This window comes from Engraulis encrasicolus, chromosome 24 (genome assembly GCF_034702125.1).
Source record: "Engraulis encrasicolus isolate BLACKSEA-1 chromosome 24, IST_EnEncr_1.0, whole genome shotgun sequence".
In the NCBI taxonomy this organism is placed as follows: domain Eukaryota; kingdom Metazoa; phylum Chordata; class Actinopteri; order Clupeiformes; family Engraulidae; genus Engraulis; species Engraulis encrasicolus.
In genome coordinates this window covers 7,539,432-7,551,231 of record NC_085880.1, presented here as the reverse complement: position 1 = coordinate 7,551,231, position 11,800 = coordinate 7,539,432, and the positions used below count along the sequence as shown (strand labels likewise).

The following is an 11,800-nucleotide window of genomic DNA, read 5'->3' as shown; positions in this document are numbered from 1 at the left end:
AAGATGGCTGAATTCAAGATGGCCGAATTTTTGTTTGGTCCATAACTTCTGACTGGGTGGATGGATTTGTCCCAGATTTGGTGTGTGAATGCTCTAGGGTAGGTTCATGAACTGCTTCGAGTTGGGAGGTCAACACTTTCAAGATGGCTGAATTCAAGATGGCCGAATTTTTGTTTGGTCCATAACTTCTGACTGGGTGGATGGATTTGTCCCAGATATGGTGTGTGAATGCTCTAGGGTAGGTTCATGAACTGCTTCGAGTTGGGAGGTCAACACTTTCAAGATGGCTGAATTCAAGATGGCCGAATTTTTGTTTGGTCCATAACTTCTGACCGGGTGGATGGATTTGTCCCAGATTTGTTGTGTGAATGCTCTAGGGTAGGTTCATGAACTGATTCGAGTTTGGAGGTCAACACTTTCAAGATGGCTGAATTCAAGGTGGCCGAATTATTGTTTGGCCCATAACTACTGACCGGGTGGATGGATTTGTCCCAGATTTTGTGTGTGAATGCTCTAGGGTAGGTTCATGAACTGATTCGAGTTTGGAAGACAACACTTTCAAAATGGCGGAATTTTCATTTGGCCCATAACTTCTGACTGGGTGGATTGATTTGCCCGGTAACACCTTATTTTAATGGTTCACCATTTCAGTGAATCTACCATATTAGGTACAGTGTAATAACCAATGTAATAATATTTAATACCATGTAATACTAGTGTAATACCAGTGTAACAATATGCAATATCAGGTACAGTGTAATAACGAGTGTAACAGTATGCAATACCATGTAATATAGTGTAATACCAGTGTAACAATATGCAATACCATGTAATACCACTTACGCACAAACACATGATGTAAGTTTAAAAAAATGGCGGTGTTACACTGGTATTACATTGTATTAAATATTGTTACACTGGTTATTACACTGTACCTAATGTGGTATATCCACTGAACCATTAAAACAGTATTACCATTTGCCCCATTTTTTGCTTCATTTTCACAATAGTCGTTTGGTTTTAAGCCTATGCACGTCATGTCACGTCTGTATGTATCATATACGTTTACGAAATGGTGGACGGGAGTGGTAGGAATGATGGGGGACTGGAAGCGTCGCGTTTCGGGGATATACCTTAAGCAGTCGAAGGCGACTGCACAGGCAGTCTAGTTTTCTTTTGTTTTTGAAACTGACCTAATGTCACAGGCTTTTACCTCAAATGGAAAAGTATTCCACAGTAAAAAGTCACAGTGTTAGTTTAGTAATAAGCACTAAAATTTACTTTTTGTGATTGGCAAAGGGCAAAAATAAAGGCAAAATATGGTACACTGAGTACATTGAGTTTCATATGGAGGCTGCAAGTGTATTTCAGGTTGGTGGGTTTAGGTGTAGCCTATGTGAGATTATTTCAGGTTGGAGAATCAGGAATTCCTGTTCAATCTGGAGAAAGAGACATGAAAACGGGAAGACTGAATGCCTGGCCATTTCTTTTGCTTTCAGTCTTGACAGCTAATATAGCTGGTACTGTGTCAGGCTCTGCTCTGTGCTTGTGTGGAAGAAATGCATCCATTTGTTTAGTAGTTTCCATTTGTCCTTTCTATTTACGTTCCATTTCTGGGGCAGTGTTCGGCACACACACACGCATGCGCGCACGCGCACGCACGCACCCCCTCACTCATACACATACACTGAAAAAAGAGGGAATGGCGGGTCTTTGAATTAACCTATATAAAGTAAATAGATGCAAAACAATTCATTAACATTCCTTGAGTAAACATGATTTCATCAAATAAGGATAATGTGTTCTTGGAGACTGCTGAATTTGCATGTTTCTAATGCTTTGAATGAACATGATTAAGTTGTGTCTGGGGTGGCCTCCAGTCCTGAGGTGGCGCTAGTGCACCACTTTCTAAGACAAGAAGAAGCCGGAAAGTTTCTAAGCCAGAGAGCCGTTCCCTTCATTCAGCTCGGTCGGTCCTACTCTTCAGTCTCATCTCGCTGGAATAGTGTTGTCATGTGTGAAGATCTACACAAAATTGAGTAAGTAACTGAATTACTTTCATTTATTGTGGGTGATGTAGAACTGCTCTTGTGTCTTTTGTGTGTGGAAGCTGAGCCAAAGGTGAAGTTAGACTCTACTACATTTACCCACGCAGTGCTCTTTGCTTAGTAACAGGTGCACTGCAAACACATGCAGTTGGCTATGCATCATGTTAATTTCGAAAAGAATGGAAAATATGTACATTTAGGATATTCAATGATGTAGTAAAAACTGCTACTGTACAACAATCTAGCTGGTCATCTTCAGTTAATAGCTATATTTGCGCGGGAGGGTCTGATCCGTTAATGGGGGAGGGGTGGTGGGGGTGCACAGCGAACTAGAACTTCAACGAACACGTTGCATGCTCACGAGAACAGAGGGCTGGCGTCGTTTCGGTGTGTTCATTTTAAGCCAAGTATTCTATTTTTAAAGTTTTTTGTTTTTTGACCCAACCCAGGTGTTTAATGCACACATGCACTTGTGGTCTTAACCGAAGATTAATCAAATGTAAGCTTTCCTGCACACAAAGTCAAAGAACAACCGACCTAGATAGAGTGCATATAATCTGAATTTAAACTTTGCACATGGAATTGGATGAAACATGTGGGAATAGTATCCTATTTATTGAAGTGCATAGCACTTTTTTTTACTTGCACTTATGGTGCAATGCAAAGCATGCACTGCCTTGTTATCTCGTTTTACTTAGCCTATATCTTCCTCTTTTAAGTGGAGCATTGTTTACAAGTAGCCTATTTTACAGAATGCATGCTCCTCATTCACAAATCCTGTTCTGTTTATAAATGTTTAACCTCACCAATTCCTTCTTTCTTCTTTCAGTGGCCTGCACTGTTCGAAGTCTGTAAGGTAAGACATTCAATGCTGATTGTCTTTAAGGTGTGTGTGTGTGTGTGTGTGTGTGTGTGTGTGTGTGTGTGTGTGTGTGTGTGTGTGTGTGTGTGTGTGTGTGTGTGTGTGTGTGTGTGTGTGTGTGTGTGTGTGTGTGTGTGTGTGTGGCTTTCCCTAATGTTTATGATTTTTCAATCCTTTGGGCTCTTTATGTCTTTTCAGATCAGTGCTGAATTCAAAATAATCACCACAGTTCCCCTGCAATCCAAGCAACTGTTGCTGAATTGGCTGATGTAAGTTTCTGTCTTTTTCGCCTGTCTACTTGATGGTTCCTGAGCAGAAAGCCTTTAACTATTGAGTTACACCCCTGCATGTTAAAACCCCATAGAGAGGATCATGATCTGCCTTAGTAGTCATGGTACCAGTACATTCATATGCATGTTTCTTTTGGTGGCAGTCAGCTTCCCAATGTTGATGCCATTCATAGAATCCCAAAACAAATCAGTACCACCACCATTTTTGACCGTAAACATGGGACTGTTTTCTTTATACTTCTCCCTTGGCTACTATCACACATGCTTGAAACAATCTGAAGCAAATGTGTTCATCATGGTTTCATCAGAGACAAACAGACTTCAGATATGGATTGCTGGAACCATGTCCTCTGGTCTGATGACACCAACATGAACACATTTTTTCGGATGGTGTCAAGCATGTGTGGTGTTAACCAAGTGAGTAGTACAAAGTAAACTGTCCCATGCTCATGGTCAAGTTGTGGTAGTGGGACAGACATGGTTTTAGGCTGGATGCATGGAGTCAATATTGGAAATCTGAATTTCACCAACATGTACCATGACAATTGAAGCAGATCATGATACAGTCTGCGATTTTAAAGGTGCAGAGAGTGATTTTTTTTAAAAAAAAGTAGTTTATTTCCAGAACTCATGCTGCACAGGTTACAAATGTTCGTTCTTTCTTTCTTTCTTTCTTTCTTTCTTTCTTTCTTTCTTTCTTTCTTTCTTTCTTTCTTTCTTTCTTTCATTAAGTTGTACAAGATGCACCATTTCTGAGGACTTCTGGCACAGTGGCCTGCACTGTTCAAAGTTCGCAAGGTAAGACATTCAATTCGGATTGTCTTTAATGTTTTTATTTGTGAATTACAGCGTTTTATCTCCTTTCTTGAATGTGTGTGTGGCTTTCTCCTAATGTTAATGATTTGATCGTTAAATCCTTTGGGCTCTTTATGTCTTTTCAGATCAGTGCTGAATTGAAAAGAATCACCAGTCCCACTGCAATGGCCAGCACTGTTCGAAGTCCACAAGGTAAAGCATTCACTTTGGCCACAACCCTACCCAGTGCACCTTAACAACTTGACTCCTGCTTTAAATTAGCTGTTATCTGAATGGTGGTGACTAAATATTCCAGTGGTATAAGGAGCTGCTTCTCAAATTTTTATATTTAAGTTTTGTCGTACTCTGACCAGTGAATATTAGATTATTGCTTAGTACTAGAATTGGAGTTATCTGAGACAAGATGATCTGATCTGAGAAGTGTTGATGACTACCTCCCTGGTGTTCCCACTCTCAGTGTGGAGTGTGACACTATTTGTATGCATTGTGCTATGCTCAACATGACATTGAGAGGCTTCAGTTGAAAGTGAGCAAGCTATCTCACGGTTTCCTTATTTCAATACACTTGCTACACAATTCATATGCAGCTAAACAAAAAGAAATATTAATATCTTCTATGTAGAAACAAAATGAGCACTACAATGAAGGGTATAATATCTGAGAGCACTTTGTTGACACATGTTTTTCACTCTGATGGGGGGGGGAGAGAGAATCAGAGTCGACAGAGTGCACATGCTGTGTTACGCTTTTCATTATATTGCCCGTTGTATGTCTGCCTAGAATATTGCATGTTTTATTTTTAATCATAAGTCATCAATGAAACTTATTCAGCCCCTTGACAGACAAGCCCTGCATGCCATATTACTGCACGCATGCACAAAGAGCAATGCAGTAGACTTTTCCTTCAAAGTCTTCTCGCAAGGAACAGTATATACCGTACCTGTATATGCATAATGAAACTTGTTGTTCTCTTAATTGAGACGAGCTGACCCTTACATCTCTGTGCTCTGAAACATCTTAAACAGAGGATTGGCATCACTGGTTGTCTACTACTAGCTCCTTGTAGGTCCCAGCCAAGGAGACACAGTAGACCTGGGGTGTTGTTCCATATGAGAGTGAGCTTTTTCATTGGCCTGGGCCCACTGGTATTCCTGTGACACACCAAGTTTCATGTCAAAGTCTTATCATGCTATGCAATGATCTTGCAGGCCACATAAAATTACTTCATGGGTCACAATTGGCCCTGGGTTTGAGTTTGACATCTCTGCAGAATGAAGGCAACTACACAGCTTTGGCTCTGGTATTTGACGACTTCAGGCCAATTCACACCAGTGTTAAATCATCATCCAGGTCCCACATCAGAATTAGAACTGAGGAAATCTTGGCAGTGGAACAGAGGACATGCTTTGGACTTTGCAATAACCTACTGCCCAGCTTAATGTTGATTTATTTGTTAATTCAAATGGCTTGGTTAATTTGTGTTTATTTACTTTTGTCTGTGTTGAATAGGTCATGGATGAAGTTGCCGTAGACGAAGCAATTGAAGACATCACAATTGGAATCTGCTCTGACAGAAGATTGTGCATCCCACCCTTTGGACATTGTCAGTTTTAGTGTATGTCTGTCACACACGTGACACCCAATCGGAAAGGACTCTCTTTTTTTTTTTTCAGCAACTAAAAAACAGCAGTTATTTTTGTTTCTTTAAGTGAAATGTATCTTTTTTCTAGAGATCTATTTGCTTGTATGCACTTCCAGCTCCTTACTGGTTTAAGAATAGCACTTGAGTGTGCATATGTTTTGTACGTACTGTGTTGATTTTGACCCAAACTAAAGACAAACAAAATACCAAAACTAGACTTAAATAAGACTGGGTAATGACACAAATGTGGTCACCAAAGAGGACAACCAAATGAATGGTGGACTGCCAGATGCACGCGCACATGCATACATTATACGTGCACATGCATACAGTATACGCGCATGAACGCACACACGCACACCTACAAGTGTGGACTAATGCACTTAGTCAATGAGCTAAAATAACTGTATGTAGAGTCAATTTTATTTGTGCCCAATGTGTTCACATGAATGCTAATCCAGCCAGAGAGCACTTTTTCACAGCAACCAAACAAATTATTTTCTTAAAGGTGCACTGTGTAGGATGGTGACCAGAGTAGGCAACTATGCTGCACATTGAAACGGTGCTGCCTATTACCAACTGTGTCCTTTTCATGAATATTTACTTAGTAATAAACGAAAATGTATAAATGTATTACGAAAATGTTTACTAAAAATCTGTATTTCTAGAAATTCAAAATGACAGTCAGTGGAGAAGATTCCTCTTTCCCCCTTTCATGTATGGAAAGAGCAATGTCCCCAGTCATAACGACAACTTAAAGTTTGGTGGTGGTAAATATTCATGAAAAATGCAACATTTTTGCATGGGCAGCATGAAATCTCAAAATAAACTACTGAAAGTAATACACAGTGCACCTTTAAAGCGAATTGGACTTTCTTTCTGTTCACAGACCCTGCTCGTTGATTGGTCTAAGAGTAGCAGTTATTTGTGACTGTGCTTATGTTTTGTATATCTGTGTGCATTTTACATGCGTACAGTGAAAGTCAATACATTTAATCACAGAATTCTGACTCTTTTTGTTGTTTTTGTTTGCACGGGCCTATACATCAAATTGTGATCTGCAATGCATTTGTATAGCCTAGACCTAATATGTTTACCATATGGTTTTTTTGGGGGGTTTTTTTTTTTGGGGGGGGGGGGGGGTGGATTGAGACTAAAGAATCATGTTACTGAAATGTAGCTGTATGCATGATTTTTAATCACCTTTTAATAAACATGAAAAAAATACTTTAAAACTATGTCAAAGTTTTGTGTTTTTCCAACATATTTTCTGGTTAATGGAATACCAATTAATTGTTTAGGATTAAAGTGATTTCATCACCTCTGATTTAGGTGAAAAAAACATTTTGTGACTATTTTAAAAAATCACATAGTTCCAACACATTTTTATGATGCTGGAACATGAATAAGTTGTGTTAGGTTGAGGTGATCCAATCACCTCCGTTTAAGGTGATAAAATCACTTAAACCTTACACAATAAAAATAGGGGAAGAAATCATGTTGACCTTACACAATTGGATTGTGTGGGACCGATGTACACATTAAAATCATGTAAATCCAACGAATATTTTCTTTCAGTGCACACACACGCGGACGGACGCACAACCGTGAAGGATAGCGACACAGTTATGCACTTTGCTGGATTCATGCGGTGACAGGGTTGCAGTGGGAAAGGGACATTGCAAGTATCAGCAAAAAAGCACACACACACACACACACACACACACACACACACACACACACACACACACACACACACACACACACACACACACACACACACACACACACACACACACACACACACACACACTTGTCTAACCTTGTCTTGCCAATGCCATCGCTGTATTGCTTCGTGGTACCTGGTTCTTGTGAATGTGACCTGGGGGACAGAAGCGGCAGAGGAGAGGGAGGCAGGGGGGTGACAGTAAAGAGAGAAGAATAAAAAGAGAGATGGAGATAAAACAGAGAGAGAGAGAGAGAGAGAGAGAGAGAGAGAGAGAGAGAGAGAGAGAGAGAGAGAGAGAGAGAGAGAGAGAAATAAGAGTAGGAAAGGTGTAGTGAAATAAAGAAAAACAGGGATATATGGAGAAAGAGGGGTAGAGAAAGACAGGTAGAGAGGTGGGGGGAGAGAGACAGGCAGACATTAGCATTACCTTTCACATCACCTTGAATACTACTGAAGCTTTCACACTGTTTAAAGTGACACTGAATAGGAGCTGAGGAGCACAACATTGTGGAGCTGACACGTGATATATGGACCTGAAACGCTGTCTGCTAAAAAAAACACAAGATATACGTACACCATACACTACTGTCTTAGTGCTAACATTGTGTGGAGAACATACATACTGTAAGCCATAGAGCCGTAATGTAAAATCCATTTCAGTCTATTCATACAGTCTCATATAGCCTATTAATGGAGCTCAAGTGGCCCGGACAAAACCTGGTTGTCACACAAATGGTTGTTACTGGCATCACTGCCATAGTGCTACAATTATATACACTGTAACAAATAGCTGTTTATTTACGGCAATTCTGCAACAGCATTCTACTGTTTTTCGAAAAAACAGACAACTACTGTGAAAATATTACTTTGAGTCACATATTGAGCATAAACAGTAAGTACTGCACAATAGCAGTATTCGCCGTTGTGGAAAAAACTAGAGATGCACCGGATCCTGATTTTTAGGATCCTGCCGGGTACCAGATCCACTGAATAAGATCCTGCCGGATCCGGAACCGGATACCGGATCCTACAAAAGGGTCGAAACATATAGTCTACTCGCACACGTGGGCCCTTTTTATTACGTTGGCGCAAACTATTTTTTAGAGTCATTGGCTTATTGCCACACTGCCTGCAATAGCCGCTTCCAAAGGGATTTCACTCCATGCAGTGATTGGGGTTGTGAAAGACTGAAAAGCCTAGGCTAGACATGCACCAGACCCTGATTTTTAGGTAACATGCCGGATACCGGATCCACTGCTTAAGATCCTGCCGGACCCGGACCCTGTGAAAAACTCTATTATCCTGACGGATCCGGAACCGGAACCGGATCCGGTGCATCTCTAGAAAATATTTTAGGCAGCACCATTGAAACCAATTCATCCTCCACTTGTCCGTGATCACCATCAAACTTCAATACCACCTGAAGAACTGAAGTCATTCTGACTGGTTAAAGATTATCTGATACTATCAAGCATGATGAAACAATTTCTAAGGAAATGCAGCAAAGTGTGTGTAGCACATGCATTTTGATAGTGATGAAAGTGTGAATGGCTGAAACATTTTAAGAACTTGTAACACTCTTGCAACAAGCAGCCCCATCTAAACCAATCTGCTAATCAGTGCCTGGCCTCACCTGAGTTATGCCATTATTCAATTACGGGCGTCACCTGCCAAGGGCCTGATGACTCTGGTCACATGGTACTCTTGCACCTGTATATAAATCTGGACTATCAACACTTCAGTTGCTTGCCTGCCTGCTGGCTGGCCTGCATGGCACAGCATAGCACTTGTTTGCCTACAAGCTTGCTTACATGCTTGCACACTTTCCTCTTTGTGAAAGCTTGCTGTATGTGGCATCATTTGTGGTATTGTTGCATATAATGTGCCTGCTGCAAATTAGGCATTGATTTGAGAGCTAGCTTGTAGTGCTGCTTGTTTGCTGTGCTACTTGGTGCAAAATAACTTTTTAAAGACTGACCAATGCTATATTTATCATTGGCTCATCAAGAGATACAGTAAAAAGCCCACCTTGCACACTATCATTGTAACATAGCACTGCGTACTCTGAAATTTTATTCATGCCCACACTTTCAAAGGACCACCGCAAACCATTTTCTCAATACAGCATTGCGCCATAGTATCATGCTCAAGGCACTCCAGTCATGGTGAATGATGGGAGGGTGGGGTGGTAACATGGCCAGGGTACCACAGTTATGGAGAATGATGGGTGGGGTGGGAAGTTGCCATGGCCATATTCATGAATACAACTATGACCCAGTATTTGCCTGTCATCACACAGTACAATTCAACTTTTTAACTGAAATGTTCTGTTATTTTTCTGTAGAGTACTGTTATTTAACAGTTCAATTGCTGCTGAAAAAATGTTATATACTGTGATACATTAAACAGCAATGAGCTGTATTTGATTTTTGGTGTGAAATAACAGTAGAATTACAGGTAAATATAATTGCCAGTAACTGCCGTTATTTTGCAGGGAAATTTTCTTGGAGTGTAGAGTAAATACATAGGGGAAAAAAACATACAGTGCGCCTCCACTGGCATACTGTACCATTGTGTAGAGAGGGATGATGGTCTTGGGCATGATGACGTGTAGGAGGTCGTCAACATACTTGCGGAATATGAACCACTTGGAATTGACATGGGCCCGCATCTGGAAAACACACACACACACGCACGCACACACACACACACAACAGATGTCAAAAACGTCAATAAATCAAGAGTTTTTTTCTTCTTTTTTAGAATAATTAGTACATGTGTGTTCTTTTTGTGCATCTCTGAGAGAGAGGGAGAGAGTGTGTGTCTATATGTTTGAGTGGGAGGAAGGTGTCGTAGGTGGCGTATTTGAGTGTGTGTGTGTGTGTGTGTGTGTGCGTGTGTGTGTGTGTGTGTGTTGACAGTGTGTTGCAGGCAGTTATTTTTAGACCCAGCAATCAAACCCCTTAATGAAGTCTCTACAGGGCCATTCACCGTGTGTGTGTGTGTGTGTGTGTGTGTGTGTGTGTGTGTGTGTGTGTGTGTGTGTGTGTGTGTGTGTGTGTGTGTGTGATGTCACTTGAGCAATTATGGACATTGTGTGCATGTGATTTAATGGCTACAGAGTGTAGAGTGGAGAGAGAGAGAGAGAGAGAGAGAGAGAGAGAGAGAGAGAGAGAGAGAGAGAGAGAGAGAGAGAGAAAGAGAGAGAGAGAGAGAGAGAGGCGTGGAGGCAAGCTGGCCCTGATGAGGGAGGACAACACATGAAACTTGTGGTGCACACACACACACACACACACACACACACACACACACACACACACACACACACACACACACACACACACACACACACACACACACACACACACACACAATCTCCCTCCTCCCACAGCAAAGACACAATGACATGAAATGACAGTCCCTATCAGTTGCCTGTGTCACTTCACCGTATTGTGCCCTGCTGTCTGCTTTTGGCTTTCCCCATAGAGTGGAAGTGATAGAGCGACAGGAGAGCTAATCACTAGCCAAGCAATTTAACGGGCAACGCCGCTGCCATCAAACGGCAGCCAAGTGAAACAACGGGGGCATCAATGGGAGAGTTGGCAAGCGAACACAGTCATTATCGGCATAGTGACACAGTCATCAGGGGCGTTGCTTGGCTCTGATTCCAAAAGACCAAAAGAAAGAAAAAACAGCAAACAAAGCGGAGTCTGTGCAATACTGTAGGTGAAGATTCTCTTTCATTCAGGTCGTGGTAGTGAAAGGATTTTAAGATGTTTACAACTGGACTTTCACAATATTTTCCCAGCATGCAGTGCAGGGCTTGACACTGGCACCTGCCAATCGTCCAAATGCTGGTAAAACTTGGCTGTGGCTAGTAACAATTTTAGTCTCACCAGCCTCTTTGACAGGTAACTTATTCTTTGATGTGACAATTCACAGTAGTTACATCAATTGCTACAATTGTTGCAAGACTATTCCTACAGAGACACTGACGAAGGCAACAGCTGAAGCATTTGTCTTAGTGGTGTGGATTGGCACTGCCCTCACGATCCGATCCGATCACGATTCGGAGGTAGCGATTCGATTCGATTCTCTGCGATTCGATTCGATCCATTCCAATTCAATTCTACAATGCATTACATTTCTACTGAAAGCAAAGCAAATGTTTCATCAGTCATGATGAGGCAATACAAGTAGTCAGGTACTGAGCAACAATTTATTGACTGTTTTCTGTATCAGTCTGGATCAGTCTGTATCAGTCTTGCAATGCTTTGAAGTACTTTTATTGAATTTAACATTTATTTGCTCCCGAAACATTATTAGTAATTGACACTTAAAAAAATTGCTGCATCGATTCTGGAACTTGCTGCATTGAATTGGATCGTCCATGCCCCGCATTGGATTGCATCG

General features: G+C 41.2%; 1 protein-coding gene and 1 long non-coding RNA gene across 3 annotated transcripts in view; one reads left to right on the top strand and one right to left on the bottom strand.

Moving 5' to 3' along the window:
• Nucleotides 1-11,800, bottom strand: part of LOC134441434 (kynurenine 3-monooxygenase) — a 42,083-nt gene that overhangs the window by 2,945 nt on the left and 27,338 nt on the right. Inside the window, exons 13-14 of the mRNA XM_063191744.1 lie at nucleotides 9,957-10,058; nucleotides 7,481-7,540 (exon numbers count right to left, since the gene is read on the bottom strand). Coding sequence (XP_063047814.1) covers nucleotides 7,481-7,540; nucleotides 9,957-10,058 — 162 coding nt within the window. The remainder of the gene's footprint in view (nucleotides 1-7,480; nucleotides 7,541-9,956; nucleotides 10,059-11,800) is intronic.
• Nucleotides 2,882-4,279, top strand: LOC134441184 (uncharacterized). 2 transcript variants are annotated; one of them, XR_010033111.1, is made up of 4 exons: nucleotides 2,882-2,904; nucleotides 3,109-3,179; nucleotides 3,933-3,998; nucleotides 4,142-4,279. It is a non-coding gene; the product is annotated as an uncharacterized LOC134441184 (long non-coding RNA). The 2 variants fall into 2 exon arrangements; XR_010033110.1 differs by having other exon boundaries at nucleotides 3,933-4,279.